Raw genomic sequence first — 22,321 nt, forward strand, 5'->3', positions numbered from 1 at the left:
AAGTTTCATCCTGATCCCTCCACTCAAAGTGTATTCCAAGATTTTAGGTTTCCCCCCAACTCCCCTCAATGTCACCAGATCCAGTCGGGATTTAAAATAAGAGCTCTGAAACACGATATCCTTCCAAACATCAAATTTCATTAAGATCCGGTCACTCCTTCATTAGTTTGATTGTTTGATAATTTTAAAACAAAGTACAATAGTGATTTTGTTCAACAAATAAAAACCTGAACAAAACCTGACCATCCATTTCTATCAATCTTAACAAGTTTTAGGTTTCCCCTCCCAACTCACCCTCCCCCCAATGTTACCAGATCCGGTCGGGATTTAAAATAAGAGTTCTGAGACACAATATCCTTCTAAATATCAAATTTCATTGAGATCCGATCACCCGTTCGTAAGTTAAAAATACCTCATTTTTTTCTGATTTTTCAGAATTAACCCCCCCCCTTCCAACTACCACTAAGAGAGCGGATCCGTTCCGGTTATGTCAATCATGTATCTAGGACTTGTGCTTATTTTTCCAATCAAGTTTCATCCCGATCCCTCCACTCTAAGTATTTTCCAAGATTTTAGGTTTCCCCCTCCCAACTCCCCCCAATGTCACCAGATCCGGTCGGGATTTAAAATAACAGCTTTGAGACATGATTTCCTTCCAAACATCAACTTTCATTAAGATCTGATCAACCGTTCGTAAGTTAAAAATACTTCAATTTTTCTTTTTTTCCAATTAACGGGCCCTCCACTCTCCCCCCCCCCTTCCAGATGGTCAAATCGGGAAAACGACTATTTCTAATTTAATCTGGTCCGATCCCTGATACGCCTGCCAATTTCATCGTCCTAGCTTACCTGGAAATGCCTAAAGTAGCAAAACCGGGACCGACAGACCGACAGAATTTGCGGTTGCTATACTTCACTTGGTTAATACCAAGTGCCATAAAAATAGCATCCATTATACAGGAGCTTAGCAACTTCGCTTAAAGCCTTGCGTAAATTCAATTTGCGGAATCATGGCAAAATTCAAGAGATATTATGATGAGATCAGAGACTCCTTTGGTATGATCGACATAAGCTATTTTAACAGGAATAATTTATCTGTAGGCTTGAGAAATATTTTGGAGAAAATTCAGTTTAGGGGTATTTGGTATCTTGGAAAGTTGTTGAGCCAGGACAGGGAAGCCAATTTTTTTCTAGGAAAAATTTCTTTTATTTTTTAAATTAAAGTACTTGAACCTAGCGAGTGAGTCTTTAAAGAAATCATGGGAAAATTCTGGTTTAGCTACTTGTTGTTGTCTTGGAAAGGGGTTAGGTTAGTAAAATGAAAATTATGGTAGTGAATCCATGGCCATAAATATGCTTCAGGAAGGTATTCTATGCTGACCTTCTTCTAATTTGTAGGTCTTAGGAATTTGCCTATCCTACTTTATTGGTATACCTGCTTGACCTATTGAATTGAAACAACATATTAGGCTACCTTTATTTCCAATTGTCAATTTTGTTTAGTTCTGAAAATACAATTCCTATAATTTGGGTAGAATTTTAAGCCATATCAATCATTTTATTCTACCTTCTGGGAAGGTATTTCAAAATAGCTTTGCAGAACTATTTGCACAATCTAGGTTTAGATTGGTTTGAAATGCAAATAATCACCACCTCATGGAAAACTGGATAGTTATACACATTGTGTAATTGCAGTTTTAAAGGATTTTGTCAAAACAGCATCTGCCTACACTTAGCATAATAACTAATTACTTACTAAAAACTACTAACAACTCATTGCAGCACCAAGTGATGTATGCTCCTCCTCTATCCTGATCTAGGTAAATGTTTACATTTATTCCAAGTGCTCCAAATTGTGTATTACTGCATATACGTATTACTTCAGTAAGATTCTGATGACACATATTGTTTCTTTGTCATTATTAGAAAAGTACATCCATTTTTTAGCTCTCTAAAATCCCCCTCCAATAAGACTAAAAATGTATAAAGTGGGTTTGCTTACAGGTAACATTACCTATAAAGTGAAGCATATTTGTCCATGAGTTTTGCAGGCAGCAGCATGAGGTCTGTATTCTATATTTATTCAACAAAGTGATAAAAACTAAAAAAAGGGGGGGGGGGGAACTTCAAATGAGGTTTATTCAGTAAATTTAGGATAGAAACCTCACCCCACTGCCTGCAGGGCTTATGAACTAATATGCTTTACTCTATAGATAATGTTACCTGTAAGCAACCCCGATTTACATGTTTTTAGTTTGCTGCTTGGAGGAGGAGGGTCAACCTGAAATGGATATGCTTCTCTAATAATGAAAAAGAAACAATACATAATCATCAGAATCTTGCTATATGCAGTACTTTATATCTTGCAACATGTACTTTAGAGGACTTGGAACAAAAGTAAACATTTACCCTAATGCATTACTTCCCCCTTTACACTCTCCTGGGAAGTTCACATCTCTTTTAAATCTTTCTTTACAAGATCCCCCCACCCCAACAGTGGATGACCTGCTTTCTATTTAGCACTAGAGGGTTGCCCTAGCCATCTCAACCTTTCTTTTATTATAGCCCTAGAATGTAGGATTGAACTGCAATTTTTGTACAGCCTACTGTTTGAAATATGGGCTGTCAGCCAAGTATGGAAGACAGTCTGTTAACAATTTCTCAGCAATTTAATTCAGCTTTGGGCGAAATTTGCATATTTAATGGGATTAATGTAGAGCATGCATTTAGTAGCATATTTAAAAAAATACCATCTATTGCATGGGAACAATGAGCAACTTTGCTTGAAGTCTTGAACAAATTCAAATTGTGAAATCATGCCAAAATTTAAGAGATATTAGGATGAGATTAAAAACTGCTTTGGTACAGTTGGCATAAGCTATTCTTATAGGAATAATTTATCTAAGGACTTGAGAAATATTTTGAAGAAAATCTAGTTTAGGGGTATTTGGTATCTTAGAAAGTTGTTGAGTCAGGACAGGGTAGCCAATTTTTTTCCAGGAATAATTCTTTCATTTTTTTAAAATAAGGTACTTGAACTGTGTGAGTGAATCTTTAATGAAATCATGGTAAAATTCTGGTTTAGCTACTTTTTGCTGTCTTCCAAAGGGGTTAGGTTAGAAAAATAAAAATTACAGTAATGAATCCATGGCCACAAACATACTCTGGGAAGGTATTGTCAAGCTTCTATCTTGACTTTCTTCTAATTTCAAGGTCTTAGAAATTTGCTTAGCCTACTTGACAGGTAGACCTACTAATGACATTTTTCACAAAACAACACATTACCTTAATTTCCAGTTATCAGTTTTGTTTCTCTGGCTTTAGTTCTGAAAACGCAATTTCTAATATTTGAGTAAAATTCTAAGCCATATCAATGCATTTAGTCTAAATGCTGGGAAGGTATTTCAAAATACTTTAATCTGTATAGACACATCCCTAAAAGTCTTATTTTCCTAACCTAACCCCTTTCAAATATAGCAAAAGTAGTTAAATTAGAATTTTGCCAAAATCATACCAATTATTTAATTATTAAATATATACAAGATTCCACAACCTAGCCAATATTGTCCAGGGACATGGTTAACACTAGTCAATTCCTTTTTTGCTTTTTCTGCTGTAAACCTAGATTAAGGGAATATTGAAAAAGAAACATGTTAAAAAAATCTTACTTTATGTAGAATAATTGTAGTTAAGGGTTTTGGACTGTAGCACCACTATACTCTACCCCTACCCTGGATCAAGAAACGGGAAAACACACAGAAAATATACAATTTGGGCTACATATTTTCACATTAGGTGGGGGGGGGTTAAAGGTCAATATTATGGGCTATTTAAAAGAAAACAATTCTTATTTCATAACATACAGACTAATTCTAGCTGACATATTTTGCATGCAGCACTGCTATGCTTCACCCCAACCTCCTTGAATGTCTAAACATACAGCCCAAACTATCTATCTTAAATGCATTCTGTCACCCATCACTTTTTTCTGATTTTTATTTTGTCACAGCTGATTCTATTTATTGGTACCTGAGTTGAAACAAGAGAGATATATTACCTTAATTCACACTTCAGAGTGAATTAGTTGCAAAAACTGTGATGCTCCATAGTTGATGATGGCGGTAAATCTGGTCATTGTGTTAAGATCAAAGCAATTCATCAGGACCAGAGAGTGCTGGAAAGATGCAATTTAAGCCCACTTGGTAATGACAATCACATGGTAGGTCTGGTTCAAGAACCATTCTTCAGCAATTTAGATTTGGTACCACTGCACAACAGCAACTTTGGATTGAGTGTCTAAGATGGTCCTCCAAGCTGACTCTCTATTGTCTTCCAAGAGTGTTATGGTAGTGAGGGTTAGAAGGAGTTTTCCCACTGGAATCTCCATGGTTGGCCTCCCATTCCTTGTTGAGCCTCTTTTTGAATTCCTCAGGCAAGGTGCCAGAAATTGTCTCTTGGCTTAGCTGGTTCCAATTGTTCACCACTTGCTGGTTGAAAATCTAGTTGGACCCTCGTGTTAATAGTGGATTTGAACAGCTTTTTGGAAAGTCCTTGTGTTTGTCTTTGGTGGGAAGAGAAGGTGAAAAGCTTATGGTCTGCTTACTGGAGGTACCTTTAAATGAACATCATGTCATTATGCTTATGCTGAAAAACAAGTGTTGGGAGGTTAGCAGATTGTAATCTACTGGAGTAGGACTGACTGGGTAAACTGTTGATGCTTGGTTCTTTGCATTAGTCCCAAATTTGCATTTGCTTTCAAAACTACTCAGGCAGTGTGGTCATTGAATTTTAAACTGTCATCCAACAGGACTCCTAGGTCTCTACCACTACTAGAAGTAAGAAGCAAGACTGTCAATGATGTTTTGCTGTTGTATATAGTGTTCTGGTGCTGCAGGTTACCATGGCCAATATGGAGAGTGATGTACTTTGAGATGTTGAAGGAGAGAAACCACTTATCTGCCCATGCTTGAATTTGGTTAAGATTGGCTTGTAGACTACTATTTCCATGGTATCAAATAGCTTGGAGTTGTCGGCATAAAGAGTCAGGTGATTTTTTGTTTCAGCTGTCAGGTCATTAATATAGATGAGGAATAAGATTGGTCCAAGGACAGTTCCTTGAGGGACACCACTCAGAACTTGGCACGGTGTTGAATAGACCTTTTTGCTGTCTCTGATAAAGAGTCAAATATTTTTTATTAATATGTTTCTTGTAAGATTGTTTAAATGTTATTATTTTGCAGCACATATACTATGTCACCGTTTTTGAATTTTTTATTTATTTATTTATTTTTTTATTCTGTTTTTTTTTCATATTATCTTGTTTGCCTTGTATTTTGCGAAACGTTTAATTGTTTTTTTTTATTTTGTTTTCTTTTACTGCTCTGTCTTCTTGCTTTTGTATGATGGGTTTTCAAATAAATAAAGTAAATAATTAGCCAGTCAGCTGGCTCTTTGTTTATGCCCACAGCTGTAAGTTTGAAATACGAATGACTATGAGGGACTTTGTTGAAGGCTTTGGCAATGTCTAGCAGAATTAGGTTGACAGGAAATCCTCTTTCACGAAGCTGAGTAATTAGCTTGTAAGTTTTGAGTAGGTTGGTTTTGACTGACTTCCCGCAAAGAAAACCATGTTGTTTGTCTGAGATAATGCTGTTGGAAACGAGGAGTGCATTGTTGACAATTCTCTCTAAAACCTTAGCTACAGCAGACGTTAGGCTCATAGGTCTGTAGTTTTCAGCTTTAGATCCTCCTTCCTTTTGGTCTCCCTTTTTGACTATGGGTGTAATATGAGCAGTCTTCCATTGTGAGGGAACAACTCTGTTGTCAAGAGAAAACTGAAACAGATGGCACAAAGCAGGGGAAATCTTGGTGGCTGTTTCTTTGAGCAACCTCAGGTGGATTCCATCAGGACTGGCTGATTTGTTGGTATTGAGGTTTTTTTGCCTCTTTTCCATCATAGGCACAGTGATAACAACGGTGCTCATGGGAGAAGGTATGTTGTATTTAGGAGGGGGTGGACCTTCACTATCTGGTTCTCTTGTGAAGACAGAATTGAACTGGTTGTTTAATAAGTTTGCTAGTTTCTGGTTGTCATTCATATTTCTTCCATCATCAGTAGTGAGGCATTTAACACAGCGCCTAGCATGGTCTTTACTGGATACATAATTCCAAAACTTTTTTGGGTTACTCTTGCATTCATTGGCAAGTCTAAGCTCGAAATTTTCGTACAGATGTTTAGTTAAATTTTGTAGTGTGTTCCAAGCTTGGATGTACATTTCATAGTGACCAGGCTTGTCCCTTCTCTTCCAGTGTCATGGTTTCTGATTTCTTGTCTTTTAATGCAAGGGATCATATACAGTAATGTCTTTGGTACGAAAACCAGCCTTTCTTTCGTGTTTCTTCTTTGAATCTCAGCAACAGCTGTCAAGAAATATATTGAGGAAATATATTGAAAATATCTAAGTTTGGCCATATATTTGCACTTTGGAGGGGGGGGGGGGGGCTGGTAAAGTAATGCAGGGCTGGCTGTAAAAGTGTTAGCTACAAGTATGCTTTATACTATGAAGTAGGAGTTGTTTTCTTAACATGTTTCATTCTCAATAGCCCTGAATCTAGACTTATACTATTTTTTTTTCCAAACGGAAACTGGTTGTTTCTCATGGAGAACATGAAATTGATGATAAAGTTTCGAACTTTCAGAAGCAGACTAAAACTAATACACAGACTACTTCTCAGAAAAAAAGGTGAAAATATGTTCCAACAACAAACCATACATCACAAGTTGATTGAAAAATTAATTAGAATTAAAGTGAATTTACTGAAGTATGGTTAAACATCTGAAGCTAATTCACTGCTTAAACATATTATAAAATAGATACACAAATCTGCTTCTTCATAATATAAGCACCAAGTCATGGATCTGTTCTTTACTAAGCCAAAAAAATGGTATAATAGAAAGAAAAAAGAATTTCTGGGAAAACCCAAAATAATATTGATTCCCATCTCCAAGAAGAGCCCTTAGTTACAACTAATGATCTTAGTTACAGCCAAAGAAACAGATTCCTTTCCTCCATTGTACAAACCCTCCCTCCCCTCACTTTAAACACTCTTCTTAATTTGAAGTCTCTTATTTTTCTCTTTGTCTTGCTCTTAGGTGTGGTGAAAAAAATTTAAGAGCATAAGAAAATGCAGCACTTGTCAGATTGACATTCCAATTGAACCAATTAAAGACTTTGCTGTCAATCTTTCAAAAACTTTGTCCACACTTTTTAATGAAATTCCCCCATAGTGGCATCATAACAATATTTTCAGTATGTCTCCCTGTTTGCTGCAGTACTGGGAAGGGGTGGTCAGAAAAGTTTTCCTGTTAACATTTGGAAGGTCATCCTCTTGGACAAGAGGCATTAATTGTTCATTCAAAGGCTATTCTGGGCAGTTGGGCTGTGAACATATGCTGAATGTGTCCTACCCATTTAAGCTGTTGCAGTTTGATGGTCTGTATGATGGTTTGAGGGTAATTCAAGGAGGGCAGTAGCCATTTATTTGATACTCAGTCAAGGTAAGTGATGCCAGTGAGCTTTTCAGGCAATTTAGTTTTGAAAGATCTTTTTGTAAAGTTAAGTAATAAAAACGAGTAAAAAGTTCAGTTAAAAAAGAACACTTTTTTATGGAAGTACAGAACAAAGATGAAATTTAAAACAAATAAAAATTATTTTTAAAAGGTAAAATAAGACATGTCAAAAAAACTAGCTCAAATAAACTGAATTATGATATTTTCATCTCTAGTATCCAAAAACTAGCACTTTTCTAAAAAGTCAGCTTTCTTGAATTTTTTTAAAAAAAATTATAGTTGTGAAATAAAAGTTATCATTATCATGTCTGTTGAAATGCTATTATGAGCCTTATATATTAGTCTTCTGTTTTCTGCAAGTTACTCATAGAATTTTCTGCTTGTAATAAAACATCTTTTTTTGTTGAATTGGCTTTGTATTTTTAGTGAAGTGCTAGGTTTTTGAATGCTACAGATCTTGGAAAATACGAGTCAATTTATTTGAGCTAGTTGTTTGCTTTAAGTGCCAACATCATTCTTTACTTCCATAGTACTAAACTTTGTTCTTTTTTAAGCTAATTAAAACTTTTTAAGCTAATTGCGACCTCGTCTTGTGACGAGGTCGCAAGAGTCAAGAGCCAAGAGCTGATATGGCGCTTGGGACAAGGTCGGAACCTAAAATTAGACTCGGCAATAGAGTTATCGATTTCGCTGTTCTTTGTTTATTGGCAATTATTACAAAGATGAATTTGCAAATACAGTGTTCCTGTAGTCTCTTCCTGTTGAGTATTGTAACGTTTGTCCCACCAAGTTTCATCCTGATCTCTCCACTCTAAGCGTTTTCCAAGATTTTCGGTTTCCCCCTCCAATTCCCCCAATGTCACCAGATCCGATCGGGATTTATTATAAGAGCTCTGAGACACGAGGTTCTTCCAAATATCAAATTTCATTAAGATCCAATAACCCATTTGTAAGTTAAAAATACTTCATTTTTTCTATTTTTTCGAATTAGAATCGAGGAAGCGACTATTTTAATTTAATGTTGCCTGGTCCCTGATATGCCTGTCAAATTTCAGTGATGGTTATATTGATCACCAATCTAGTTTCGGATCTTCTTCATGCAAAACTTGGGATGGTCCAGGATTCGAATCTAAGACCTATCGCACTTTAAGCGAGAACCATACCCCTAGACCAGCAAACCACACTTAAGAAGAACAATCATTTGTTTTATTCGCAAATAAAATTCTTCTCAAATATCTCGTTCACTTGCCCTCCCCCCCGGATTGTCGAATCAGGGAAGAGACTATTTCTAATTTAATCTGGTCTGACCCTGATACGCCTGCCAACTTTTATCGTCCTAGCTTATCTGGAACTACCTGAACTAGCAAAACCGGGACCGACAGACAGACAGACAGAAATTGCGGTCGCTATATGACATTTGGTATATACCAAGTGCCATAAAAACTTAAATCTGAAAAAAAAGTTTGTTAAAGAAAAGTAAAGAACCACATCAAACTTAAGACCAGTAGAAATATATTTCTATAATAATTCAAACTCGAAACGACTAGAAATTACAACTAAAGAATAAATGAAACCCAAAACAAACAGAAATCAAAATAAATGGTCTTGATGGTCTTGGCTTCTTGACAACTTTTATAATTACCTGCTGATTGAGCTTAAAGTTATGTAGCAACTTGAACTTTAATCACCATCATTATTCAAAATTTGGGATACAGATGGTCCCAAGAACTGTGGATAAATATTGTCTACCTATGTTTTCTTGGTTACAACAAGAATAAATTATTTGGGTGAATTGAAAAGCTCTATCATAGCTCTATCTTGTTTTCGTCTTCTATTTATTGCAATTTTAACCTTTTTAAGTTTTTTCTTTTATTCCTTTAGAAGAAGCATCTAATGAAGAAACAGAAAATGATGAAGGTATTGAAGACAGTGATGATGAAGCACCAGATGTCATATCATTTTCTAACAGCAAAAAAACGGTCTTAGAAACAAAAGAATCCTTGTTAAAGTTTATAAGAGAAGAAGAAGTGAAAAAGAAGACCAAGAGAAAAGAAAGAGATATTCAAAATAAGAAGCAAAAAGAAGAAAAGGTATACTATGGCTCTTGGATTAATTGATATGAATGGATAAGTATCTTGAATTAATACTACAAGCATACAGAGAGGCTTGACAAGTTAGAATGAAACTATCTCTGTTTTCTTTACCTTCTTTTTTTTCAAAAATTATTCAGTACACTTCCCCGTGTACGTGAGCTATATGTGAATTCATCTGACCCTCTCCCTTTTCGTTCGCAGAGTTTCTCTGTCGAAATATAATGGATGATTCTCCCCTTTTTATTTACAGTCCTCTCCCTGAATAAGGGTAAAGGAAACAAAAATAGTCTTGGAAACAAAAATCCTTGCTGAATTTAATAAGAGAAGGAGAAGTTTGTAAGTTATTGCTGAATTAGTTTTGAAAATTATTAACCTAACATACATTGTAACTGCATATATCTAAACTTTTCTGTAGTTTTACTTGCTGATGATTATTTTCTTTGGTAAACGGCAGAGTTCTGCTGATTTTCTTACACATAGCTCCCCATTGTGTTTTTCTGTCTGTTTGTAGTCTATCAATATGTGATTGAAGCTGAGTTATTATGGCTGAAATCATTCTCGTTTCAATTCTCTATGATTCCAGTTTCTGATGTAGCTCAGCTAGTTGTTCCTCATAGCTTGGGATACAGGTCTTATTGTATAAAAAATAATAATAAGAATTAGCCAGAAAAAAAGCAAGACTTTTGACTTTTCACCAACCCTTTTGCGGGCTGTTTGGTATAATTACACCAGGAATTTTGGCAAGGGACTGAAACTGCAGGAACACTCATTTATTTTAACAGCTTTTATCAAAATCTTTCTTTGGAACTTCTACGTTATTCAAGGTTCAAGGTTTCAAGGTTCAATCGGGTTTAATTTAAAAAAGGAAATAACTAAACTTAAAGTATACTGCTCTGTGACAAAACTCACGTTGAGACCCATAAACATAAAAGATTCTTCACTAACACCCAGTACGGCTCCCACTTCACTCTTCGACACAATCACACGCCTCCTCATTATATAATTTTTTTTAAATCTTAACCATAGGGTTCCTCCCTCCCTCCCCGGACGTACAACCACCTCACCTGAATGTACTAAAAAAAATCTAAACTTCATCTAATTTAATTTATCTTCCTTTTTTTTTATTTTTCACTTATTGACCTTTAACTTAATATTTATTCAAATTGTTTTTGAAAGACCCGTGGGAGCTCCTACATCTCAGCTCTTTTGGAAGCATGTTCCACACTTTAGCACATGCTACACCCGGGGGAAAAATCTGAACGTACTGTTGGAGTTCGTCTCACTTGCAGGTCAAAGGCAGAGCACGTGTTTCGATTATGTTGTTCAGATATCAACCGAAACAGATTGTGGAAGGGAGATGGAAGTAAACCGGACAAAAATTTAAAAACAAAAACTGAGCACGGCAGACGGTAAAGGGAATTAAGGGACTTATAGTCATCTACATTTCCAATAATTTTTTTGGAAATGAACCATTTTTGGAAATGGTGTTGAATGATGAGCATAGGTTTCAGGCTGGGTGTTGCCCCCCCCCCTTCCTTTTTAAAATACCGCTGATATGTAAATGTGTAAAACTTTGACAGAATTTGGCAAACACTTCTGGGGGAAAAAGGACTTTTTTCAATTCTTTGGCCTCCCCACTCCCTGGAAAATTGTTAGTAATCGTGCATCTCTTCAGAAGAATTTCTATAGGGGAAAATGTCTAATAAGAAAAAAGGTAGCTTGGTCACAACAAGTAAAGACCTGTTTGTATAATGCTAGTCCCTCGTGGTTATAATGAAGGTTTGGATCCTGTAGATAAACCTGAATATTTCGTCGGGAAGTATCTATCGTGCCTTTGGGACAAGGAAATTCAGGTGTGGCTAACTGGCCGGGAAAAATCTAGTAGCCTTCGTTTTATAGCCAAATTAAAGAAGTGTATGGAAAGGAGTTGCATTTGAAATTTAATCTATCGTGGAGGGCCTTTAAAGTCCGGATGCAGGTACGGGTAAGTTACATGCCACTGCGTAAGGGATACTGGGGGGTTCTATGATGGGGATAGCTCAAGAGGTAGATGGGCTTTGGCGGGAGGTTAGGTATAGGCTGGACCATTTTTAAGCAGATGCTAAAGATTGGTGAATTTACGGGATAAATCCTTTCAAAGGGATGTGTTGCTGCTCCCAGATATTTTGGGGTTTCTTCAAGGGACCGACCTAATTATTGCATTAGAATGCCTTATAGAGAATAACGTGGAAGTGCGGAATGCAGATACTTAAGTTTGTCTAGATTTTTTTTTGTGGAAATGCTATGTTCCGTTTTTGAGGAAAATCAAAGCTCTCACTATATACAGTTTCGCTCTATACCCTGATATAGGGATTTTTCGAAGTCCTAATTTAAATGTTTTTCAGAATTCTTTTCTTAAGGTATGTCCGCAGTTGTTGCAAAAAAGCTTTACCTAGAATCTTTTCTCTGAGTCAGATCTAGGAAATTATTTCAAAATATTTCTCTTCTATACTATTGGATATGCGTGACAGCTTATATTTTTGGGGCTAGGGACATATTAGTATCGTTTAGATAATACTTTTACTTTTCTGTTTTTCTAAGCCTGTAACTTTTTTTGCAGGTGCGGAAAATTGAAGAAATGAAATCTAAAATGCTTCCTGAGGATATTTTGGATGCTGTTTCAGATGTGCCCATGAAAATAACACCCAGAAGAAAGAAGGGAAACAAAGATGATAATCAGGTGAAAAAAGAGAGATCATCGCGGCCACTATTAGTAGGTACATGTCCTTGCATCCTTTTGTAAGTCCTTGCAAAACTAAAAAAAAAAAAAAAAAATACGGACTGTTGGCAATTTTGGCATTGTTGAGGTAGGCTGAACAACTCCAAAATTACTACTATTAACAGCTAATTAAAGTGTCAAACTTCTTGAAAACAGCACAGATGTGCACGCTCCTCCTTCACCCCTCTCTGTTCAGAGCCTTGTTTTCGCTCATTTTACAAAACTCTTGTTATGTTTATAATTCGTAGTTATTAACTTTTGCCCCATTCCAGAACGTCTTACTTCTCGTTGGGATTTAGTTGAATTTTTTCAAAAAGCCAAATTTTTGCCTGTCGTCATCTGTCATCTGTAAAGCCTGTTCATTTTGACCTTCTTTCATTATAAAACTGAACAGCCCAATTTGACGGCTCAGTATTGGTGAGCAACCAAAGTGAATAGTGACATCAAAACCTGAAAGAAGCAGAAATATAGTCATATTGTATGTCAAACTTAGAATGAACGGACGTTGCCATAAAACCGATTGGGGCTACCATCTCCTCAGATCCTTCGTAGGCAGGAATGTGATTTGTCTTTTACTGAACACAAAGTATATTTTAAACAATAATCGCTACACTTTATCAGTTACACTTTATTCCTTTTAAATAATTTCCTTTCAAATGTATAGGAGCCAATCATTTATTATTTGTCAGTTCAAAATGTTGCTTCAACAAACTAAACAATTGCTTCAAAAATTGTCAATGTTCGTAATAAAAATTTTATTTTGGTATTGATTTTTTAAAATCTTGATTTGAATGGAATCAGAATAAAAATATTGACAAAAAGTTTTCTGATAAAATAGAAAAATGAGAGTTACAGATGTATCTGTTCTGAGAATTTAAATTTTATTAATATTTTTTACGTATGATAAGTAAAAACACATTGCTGGAATTGTATTTTTTTTAAGCATGATAAATAACACACACTTGCTGGATATAGTTATTGTTTTATTAAAATGCAAATGACGCCCTATATATAGAAGATGTAAGTTTTTTTTTGTGTATTATAGTATTGTTGACCAAGAGACGTACTGATGTAAGATTCAAAACAATCAGGGGAAAATATTTTTTAGGCCTGTTATTGGACTCCCTAAAGCTTTTTTTGTTCTGCCATGAAAATGAAGGTCGCGTTGGTCCAGGGAATGTTCCTTCAATGCAGATGGGACAGACAAGACTAATCATGGATGCCCTTATTGTGCTAAAACTTAACTGTTAACAATGGGTATACATAATTTAGAGACATTGCTCCTTGGGTTGCAGGGTTTATTCATCCCTGAAATAATCCCTGAACTTTACTTTTTCCTATTACAAGCAAAATGACTATTTCAAATTTTCATTTGAGGCCATGACGTGTTGCGTGTGCGCCAGGGGACAAAACAGGACACGGGAGGGAGTAGATTGCCCTCTAATCACTTTCGGTCCTTAGAAAGGGCACTTTAATATTCAATTTTTGGGCAAATGATTCCACTCTTATGTTTCTAAGACTACCCCATCCACACGAAGTGGCCGAAAATAAAAATAGAGACCCATCAATTTATATTAATTCTGCGCTACTTCCTTGACTAAAATATTTTCATTTAGTTGTCACTTAAAAATTGAAGTTTTTATGTTACAATGAGTGAAAAGTAAGCTTCACTCTTTCAGGAGAGTATTTGAGTATCTTAACTTAAAGGTTCAAGGCTGGAATAATTGTCATTGTATTTACGCAGTCGGTATCAGGGGTTTCAGAACGGTTCATTTTTATAAAGAAAAAAATTTAGTATGGAATCTCACAAGGATCAATCCTTGGACCCCTTCTTTTCATCGTTTTCATGATCGAGTGAAGTATTACCTGACAGTGTTAGTGACTGAAAAGTAGCCTAAGGAATTCATTTTATGTTGTGTACTAAAGGTATTGTCTCAAACTTAGAAAAGCTAAGTCACTGATAAACTTAATATGTTTTTGTTAATCACTTTTAAAACTGTCAGAAAGGGAAAAGGAGTTATTTAGTTCTATGGGTAAATCCACAAAAAAATGCTGGTAAGATCAAACTTATCCCTACTTGGAAACAATGCTGCTGATCAGAGAGAAACATATGAAAAGTAATTAGTTGTTTTATCACTGTGCTTAATTTGCTTCAAAACTTCAGAATTAAAAAAAGAAGAAAATTTTAGTTATCACCTTGAAATATACCCTTTTTGGTTTCTCTACCCTTTTTATACCCTTTTTGGTATGTAACAAACAACTAGAATTGTTTATTTGCTCCCCAACTATAAACATGATGCCTCTTGCAATATTCCAGAGATTTGAAAAAATTACCTTTAAATTTTATCCCTTTTTTATTGATTTTTTCTTTTTTATACAAAGAAAGTTACTTGAATACAATTTCCAGCAGAGAAAGTTCCATACACAAATGAAGAATATATTATATTAGTTCTTCGATGTTTATCTGATGATCTCTATATGATGTTTGTTTTGTCTCTTTTAAACTTATTTTTAGCTTTTGGTAAGAATTTTTCAAGGGAGAAGCAGAACAACCTATGTTTCTGGAAGGAAGACATTTGTAAATGAAAATCAACGAATAAGCAAAATCAATAACGAATTGAGCGTATGACAATAAACAAAACGGATATAAGTGAAGACGAGAGGTGTAAAACTGTTTGTAACGGCTTGGGTTTATTAATTGCTTCTGTATTAAGCCGATGTAGAACCTTAAAGAATCACCCTATCTTGTTCGTAATAACTTTTTTAGTTTGTGAGGCCAAACTTCTTAGAATTGATTGGGCGGTCTGATTATAGCTTGTAGAGCTTGTATATAAGATCTAAATAAACGTCATAAAACTAAAAGCCGACGTCTACTTTCCTGGAAATCTTTAACTTCTTGCCATTTGACTTCTCCCATCTAGTGGCGGAGATAGAGGCATTCAGATTTGGTGAAACTTACGTCATAAGAAAATTATTGCGTCATAGAAAACGTCGGAAAACTAAAAGCCGACATCTACTTTCCTGGAAATCTTTAACTTCTTACCATTTGACTTCTCCCGTTTTGTGCCGGAGATAGAGGTATTCAGATTTGGTGAATCTTACGTCATAAGAAAGTACTCTAGCATATCTACTAGGAAAACCTTAAAAATCAGCTCAAATTAAATATCGTTTGAGCAATTCAACAGATTCAGGAGCTCCATGTGGTGCTACCCGCTTCGATTGAAAACCCCGCAGACATAGGGACGTATTATTTGCGCTGTAGACACATTGAGTAGACAGCGCTTCGCTTAACAACTATTGAAATATTTATTCTTCTTTATTGTACACTCGCCTCTCGTTAGTCTTTTAAACTGTTGACGCATTCAAGATCTCTTAATTTTTGCCACAATTTTACGGAAATATTATTGGAGGAATTTAGCAGTTTTGAGAGTTCCCTTTGATGCTGGGAAAGTTCGGTTATGGACTCTTTGTCTTCGAAACGGTTAGCTGACGCTGAGATTCGTAAAGTTGTTTTTAAGATATTGAATGGTTTTAGCGCTCGTTTTGAATAGTTTTTACGCTGACTTTTTGAAGCATGAAAGTATGACACTAGACTAATGAAAATGTTTTGAAATAAAGCTGAAATGCTGATCATAGTTTAAGCTCAATCAATGGAAATTAGTATTCTGCTTGATGGTTTGAACGAAAGAAGTTTCTTCTTTGAGGATTCTATTTTTTTATAAACTTAAAATGTTTGCTAACAAAGCTTCCTTGGCTACGGAAAGTCCACTTATTCTTTGTATTTTTGTGTGCTTCAAACGCTACAATGTAACACTGTACCTTTCGAGCCTTTTATTTAACCTGGGAATGCAGTTAATAAATAATTGAACTTAAATTATTTCCCGACTGGGAAGGCAAACTCATTTCGTCTTCTGGGTTGCTATGGATTTTCATGTTAGTCCATAAGTGTTACTTACCATATTAGTCCGTAGGTGTTACCTACCATTTTAGTCCTTAGGTGTTACTTACCATTTTAGTCCATAGGTGGTACTTACCGTGTTAGTCCGTAGGCGTTACCTACCATTTTAGTCCATAGGCGTTACTTACCATTTTAGTCTATAAGCGTTACTTACCATGTTAGTCCGTAGGCGTTACCTACCATTTTAGTCCTTAAGCGTTACTTACCTTGGTAGTCCATAGGCGTTACTTACCATATTAGTCCACAGGCGTTACTTATCCGGGTGTTGCTCATGAAAAGCAAGACTGTTGACTCGTTAAAAGCTGATTGTTGCTATTTGTTGATTATGAAAACCGTTTATTTTCTTACAGCTACAGAAGATTTCATCCCGTTAGAAGTCGATGCAGAAGCAACCGATTTTAAGATAGCTGTTTTAGAAGCCCGGCCTTGGAAAGTACAAAAGCCAGGGATCAAACCAAATGAAACCTTGGCTTCTTTCAGAAACTCTGTTCTGAACAGGAAAAATATCAGAAGAGAAAATGGTTTGTCTTTTGTCAGAGATGCTTTTTCTCTCAGCATAGCACCTAAAGTACTGAACAGTATTTCTTAAGTCACTTAGACGCTATTAATGCCACCTGATTTTATTAAGGCTACCTCAAAATAGCGTTGTATACATATAACAGGCAGTGTTTACAAAATAGCATTGCATCAGTAACGAAGAAATTGCTAAAGTCACCTTTAAATCGCTTGTATATATGAATGTTGTATAAAATTGCACTGTGTAATTATCTTAAGTCTTATTAATATTAATTTAAATTGTAATTTATAAATAAGTGCTCCATAAATTATTTGGCCATTATCTAACGCTACATTAAAATAGCGTTGCCTAAGTGAGGTCTCTACAAATAAAAAAAAAACAAAATAATGTAAACAATGTTTGTTCGAAATATAACTTATATCCTCTCAAACAAGAGAAAAGAATTTGGAAGTTGGAAGTTCTTGGGGGAAATAGCACATAGAATAGCTTAAATGTAAACGTCTTGATGCAAATGTATGATCTTTATCACGCTTTTCTGAACCGAAAGTAGAAAATTATGAATTCAGCTTAGTCGTTAATCTAAGTGAATTGTCAAACAAGAATAAGTGTCTAAATTATTATATTTAATACTAAAAATCCAAAGAAAAAGATGATATTGAGCATAGTATAATAAGGAATATAAGTGTGCGTAGTAGTATTATGCCTAAGCTTCAATAGTTCCTAAAAAAAGAAGGCAAAACAATGGTTTTCTGTTACACTAGTTTTGTCAGCATTTCTAACAAATTAAGACACTTATTAAGCAGGTTTGCTGTAGTGATTCAAAAGGCGCCATGTGATAATTTCCTTAGAACTAATTTACAGCTGACCTGGTTAACCAAAAGTGGTTCTATCGATTGCTTTAGTTTTTTTTTCTCCTGTCTTATATATATACATATATCAAGAGAAAAGAGCATGGAGACTTTTAAGAGCGGTGAAATTTTTGGTGATTTAACACTGGAAGATAGACATTAGAAACTACTAGTGCCACTAACAGTAGGCTAGTAGTTCCTGGCACTAGTAGGTTTTAGACCACAGGGAGTGTTGCCTAAGAAAATATTTAGATGGCACTGGTGGTTTTCTTCTCGATACTAGTACTAGTTTTGACTCAAGTTTCTTATACTATTTGGTTCCCAAGGTAGCTTTCAGTTTCCGTTGTCTAATATTTATTATATTATTCTTTTATTATTATTATCATTTATTATTTTTTATTATTATTATTATTTTTTCGCACTTACAAAAGTATCTGTGAAACAGAATGTGAACAGAATGCTTGTGTGAAAAGGAGCGGAACATGCCATCCAATTTTTTTTTCTGTTTCTTAAATGCTTAAGAAAAAATCATTCCTTGTATCGACTCATCGTTCTTGATTATTATTTAAAAAAAAACAAGTTTTTTCTTCTGAAACTACGAAGTAACATTGAAACTTAAAAGGAACATAAATTACTTTCCCTTCCACCATACCCCTCTGTTTACGCTAAAGTTATTTAGTACTTTTAAAAAAGGTTATGATTCCAATTAAACTGTCCTTCTTTTCCGAATATTTTATACAATTTAGTGAGGCTACAGCTATTTCTAATGATAGAGGTTTTTCTCAGTGGGCGAGGGAGGTTATAGAAATTAAAAAACATTAACAGAAATTAACAAAAAAAAAATATAATAGAAATTATATTTGCTAATCTTTCAATAAATAGAGACACGGGGAATTTAAATATTGACCCAATTTATGCTTGTGTTTTGAAAAATGAACCAATAGTCAATAAGGGAATTAAAATTTTACAGAATCACCAGGGGACAAGATTACCTACTTGACCAAAAAGAGTTGCTTCAATATTAGCTTACAAGAGGATTATTCGCAACAGAATAGTTAACTAAGTTTCAATTTTCATGATTTTTGCTTAGTTGTTTTGATCTTCTCATTGAAGTAACTCTAATAGCTTCTTTTCCCTACGTGGATCAGTAGCGACATTTGTATTTATTATTATTGGTGATGGTTTTATTTGTTTTTAGTTTAGTGTTTTTTCTTTTTATCTTGTACTGAGGACGCCTAGTTTGGATACAGGCGAAATATCCGCGTTATTTTAGTCTTTGCTCTCTACTGGCTGCAGTCTCGTTTGAAGTTTTTTTTTGTGGAGTTTTATCTCTCTTTGTTGTTTATTGGTAGAACTTTAGCGTAAAGAGGAGGGGGAAGTCCCCTTCATATACGGAATAATTTCTGTTCTTTTTAATTTTTTTTGTTGCTTGTTATCTTCAGTAGTATTTTTTATTTATTTAATTTCTGACCGTTTTTCAAATAATCCCGGGAAATCCACCTCATATTCCCTGCAAAAATTCCTCCCGCACGAAAAATTCCTCCATAGAAAGTTCTTCCCATGTAAAATCCTTCCCTCCAGGAAATTACCCCATAATAATTCCATCCTCACTGCGAATTCCTCTAGAAAATTTCTTGTGGACGGTTTCGTCTAAAAAACTTTCCTTAGCACACTTTCAAAAAATAATTGTTTATTATTTAACTTGGTGGAATCTCCCCTAAATGGAAAATTTTTCCTGGAAAACCACACAAATAATATTTGTAAACAATGGGCAAATTTCATAGCCTTTGTCCCTTCTTTCGGGGGCTTTGGGGTTTATGTCATCTTCAAAGACTTAGTTATTGGACGTTTCAACTATACTGAACAAAATGGGTTTCTCAAAATTTCTATCTGACGACTTGGGAGAAAAAAGGGCGTGGGAGGGGCACTTAAAAAGGGCACTAAAACTTTTAATTACCGTTCGAATGAGTCCTCTTCAAACCTTGTAGAACCACTGGCTCGATACGATCACCCCTGGGAAGAACAAAAAACCTAAAAAAAAACAAACAGATACACGCCCATTCATGATCTTTTTCCTGGCAAAAAATAAAAAAATTAACATTTTTGCAGATTTGAGCTTGAAAACGCTACAGTAGGTTTTTCTGGTACGCTGAATCTGATGGTGCAATTTTCTTGTAATCTGATGGTGTAATTCCTTAACTTCTGGGGAAAATTTCCCCTCTTTTCTGAAAATCAGGCAAATTTTTCGAGGCTCTTAGCTTTTGATGGGTAACATCAAACGCAATGAATCTTATGTATATGGAATCAGTATAAAAAGCCAATTCTTTTGATGTATCTATTGCTATGAAGATTCTGTATTTGAAGTTTCGGTTACTATCTTATCCAACGAGCAATAATTGTATATTTATCTGTAAAAATTTCTCTCGAACATGGCACTAATTTTTTTCTTAAAATCGGCATACTATCCAGTGTGAGAAAACGATTTAGACAGGTCCCGACTTTGGGAAAATTCGTTTCCCCCTCCCATCCCCCTTAACGAATTAGTTGATTGCAACCTTTCAGAGAAAGACATTCCCGCTTGGTAGCTGAGAAGTGAGTCTTGGATTATTAATTGCTCCACATTAAATGCTTCGTATGGGGGCAGAAAGTTGCAAAAGTAATTTGTATACCAGGGGACTGAGCTTCGATCGGTGATTATTTTTCATTAAGTAAGATTGTTCGTAATGATATTGTGGTTCGTTTTCCGTTGTGGAAAAGTGATTTAGATAGGAAAAATTCCTTCGAGAATTTCATGGTTTTGGGAAAATTCGTCTAGAGCCTAAATTTTAGGAAAACATTTTTCATATGAATGACGTCACTAATACCAAGATGTCCGATATCCTAACGGTTTTACTTTCTAAAGTGAATAAAATAGATGAGACTAGAAATACAGATGAGACTCCAGATGAGACTGGAGTTGTTTCGCGAAAAAAATATAAAGAACTTTCTTTATTTCCACTGAACGAAGCCCCCTGGATCCGTGGTACTTCATTTTATTCTTGAAATAAATGCTCTAAGGACGTAAATGATGTTACTCTTTTTCCAGCAAGTGGAAATTATTAGATAATCCCTTAATGCAGAAGACTGATTGCATACATTTTTTTTTCGGATTTGTTTTCCCCTCTTCTGACGACAAAGCGTTTTGACAATCGATAATAATCAAGTTTAAAAAAAAGACCTACTAAAAATTATCCCAAATTTTGTAGATTTTCCGACTTGGCCGGTGTCAAAAAGACAAAATTCAGTCTTAATGATTGTCAATGGGAACAAAAGAGGTATATTGTCTCCCTGTACAAATTTAGTGAGTTATTGTGTTAATTTGTCTGTATGACTAACAGCTGAGAAAATTTCTTAGTCTTAAGGTACATGTTCCTTTTGAAACAAGCGATTGCGTGACGAGCCTTCTGCTGTAACTTGTACCAAAAGGATATCCCATAACCCCTTAATTTCCAGGATGGGAACTTCTCTTGCCCATCCCCCCGCCCCCGATAAAGTGCCGGAGCTACCCTCCTGCTCCAACCGCCACCCGAAATAAACTCATGCAAATCCCCTGCGTGACTCCAAGTGTTTGGAGTCGTTATCTATTGCCTAGATCTGATACTAATATTCTGTTCTTTTTCAGTTGCGAGCCGAAATTTAGCTCTGCAGAAAAAAATTGCTTCCGGAAGATCAACATTTGTAAAATAGGGCTGTTGTACCTTTTATTAATAAATAAATGAATATTGTTTCTTCGACAATATTTTAGATAAGTTGGTTGTGTGCAATAATCATTAATTATTTTGAGTCTATCTGACACTCAGAAATGCATGCAGGAGCCCATTTTCGGAGACGAGAGGGTGAACTCATCTATACGGCCAAAAAAAAAAACAGGCTGTTATAGCAAAAACAAGGTAATAATTAAAATGAAAAGAATCATTTTCCATCATCAGATGGAAAAGATGAACTGATTAGAGGAAAATGGATTTATTTAATTATCTGCCTCGAACCCACTCCTTTCTTCTTTTTTCGGCTCAACTTTCATATGAATATCACTTTCTCTAGTATTCTCTCACTTAGTAAATCATATGATGGTATAAGTAGGATGAATCAAGGTTTTCTGTTCACTTTCTTTCTTATGGACAGTAGAGAATGGAGTATGATAGAAATCTGGTATAAAACTTAGGCTGCATGTACGTGTATATTTTGTTTTCAACAAAATTTTCGTAAGCCTTAAATAGTTGAATATGAAGTGAAATTGAGATTTAGTATGGAAAATTCTTCTTAGACTTATCATAACCCTTTTTCACAATTGTATAAAAATGATGTCGTTTCACTTGTTGATGCATAGTGTATCATCCATCCTAGGGCAGAAATAAGGGAGATAGGCATGAAATAATTCAAATAATTTAGCAGATGTATGAGCCATTTGAAAAAAATTTAAGACCCCCCAAGTTCGAGTTAATATCTTATTTCTCTATGGCTAGTTTTCCTCAACTGACTTATGATAGGACAGAAGTGGGCTACTACATGCAAAACGTCTATCTCTGGATATTAACTTT

At 35.2% G+C, this 22,321-nt stretch overlaps 1 protein-coding gene across 1 annotated transcript; it reads left to right on the forward strand.

Moving 5' to 3' along the window:
* The first annotated feature begins 935 nt into the window (after positions 1 to 935).
* LOC136029576 (uncharacterized) lies at positions 936 to 21,508 on the forward strand. Its single transcript, XM_065708072.1, has 5 exons — positions 936 to 1,056; positions 9,452 to 9,660; positions 12,263 to 12,419; positions 16,730 to 16,900; positions 21,406 to 21,508. The coding sequence occupies exons 1-5, from the start codon at positions 1,011 to 1,013 to the stop codon at positions 21,468 to 21,470; spliced, it is 648 nt and encodes a 215-aa protein (XP_065564144.1). The 5' UTR covers positions 936 to 1,010; the 3' UTR covers positions 21,471 to 21,508.
* The last annotated feature ends 813 nt before the right edge of the window (positions 21,509 to 22,321 follow it).

The sequence above is a fragment of the Artemia franciscana genome, chromosome 7 (genome assembly GCF_032884065.1).
Source record: "Artemia franciscana chromosome 7, ASM3288406v1, whole genome shotgun sequence".
Taxonomy (NCBI): Eukaryota; Metazoa; Arthropoda; class Branchiopoda; order Anostraca; family Artemiidae; genus Artemia; species Artemia franciscana.

What these genes read in the sequence shown, in the direction of transcription:
- LOC136029576 (XM_065708072.1), top strand. Translation starts at nt 1,011, where the DNA reads ATGGCAAAATTCAAGAGATATTATGATGAGATCAGAGACTCCTTTG. An exon ending in AGAAGCAAAAAGAAGAAAAG is followed by an intron (nt 9,661 to 12,262) that starts GTATACTATGGC and finishes CTTTTTTTGCAG; the next exon opens with GTGCGGAAAATTGAAGAAAT. An exon ending in AAATATCAGAAGAGAAAATG is followed by an intron (nt 16,901 to 21,405) that starts GTTTGTCTTTTG and finishes GTTCTTTTTCAG; the next exon opens with TTGCGAGCCGAAATTTAGCT.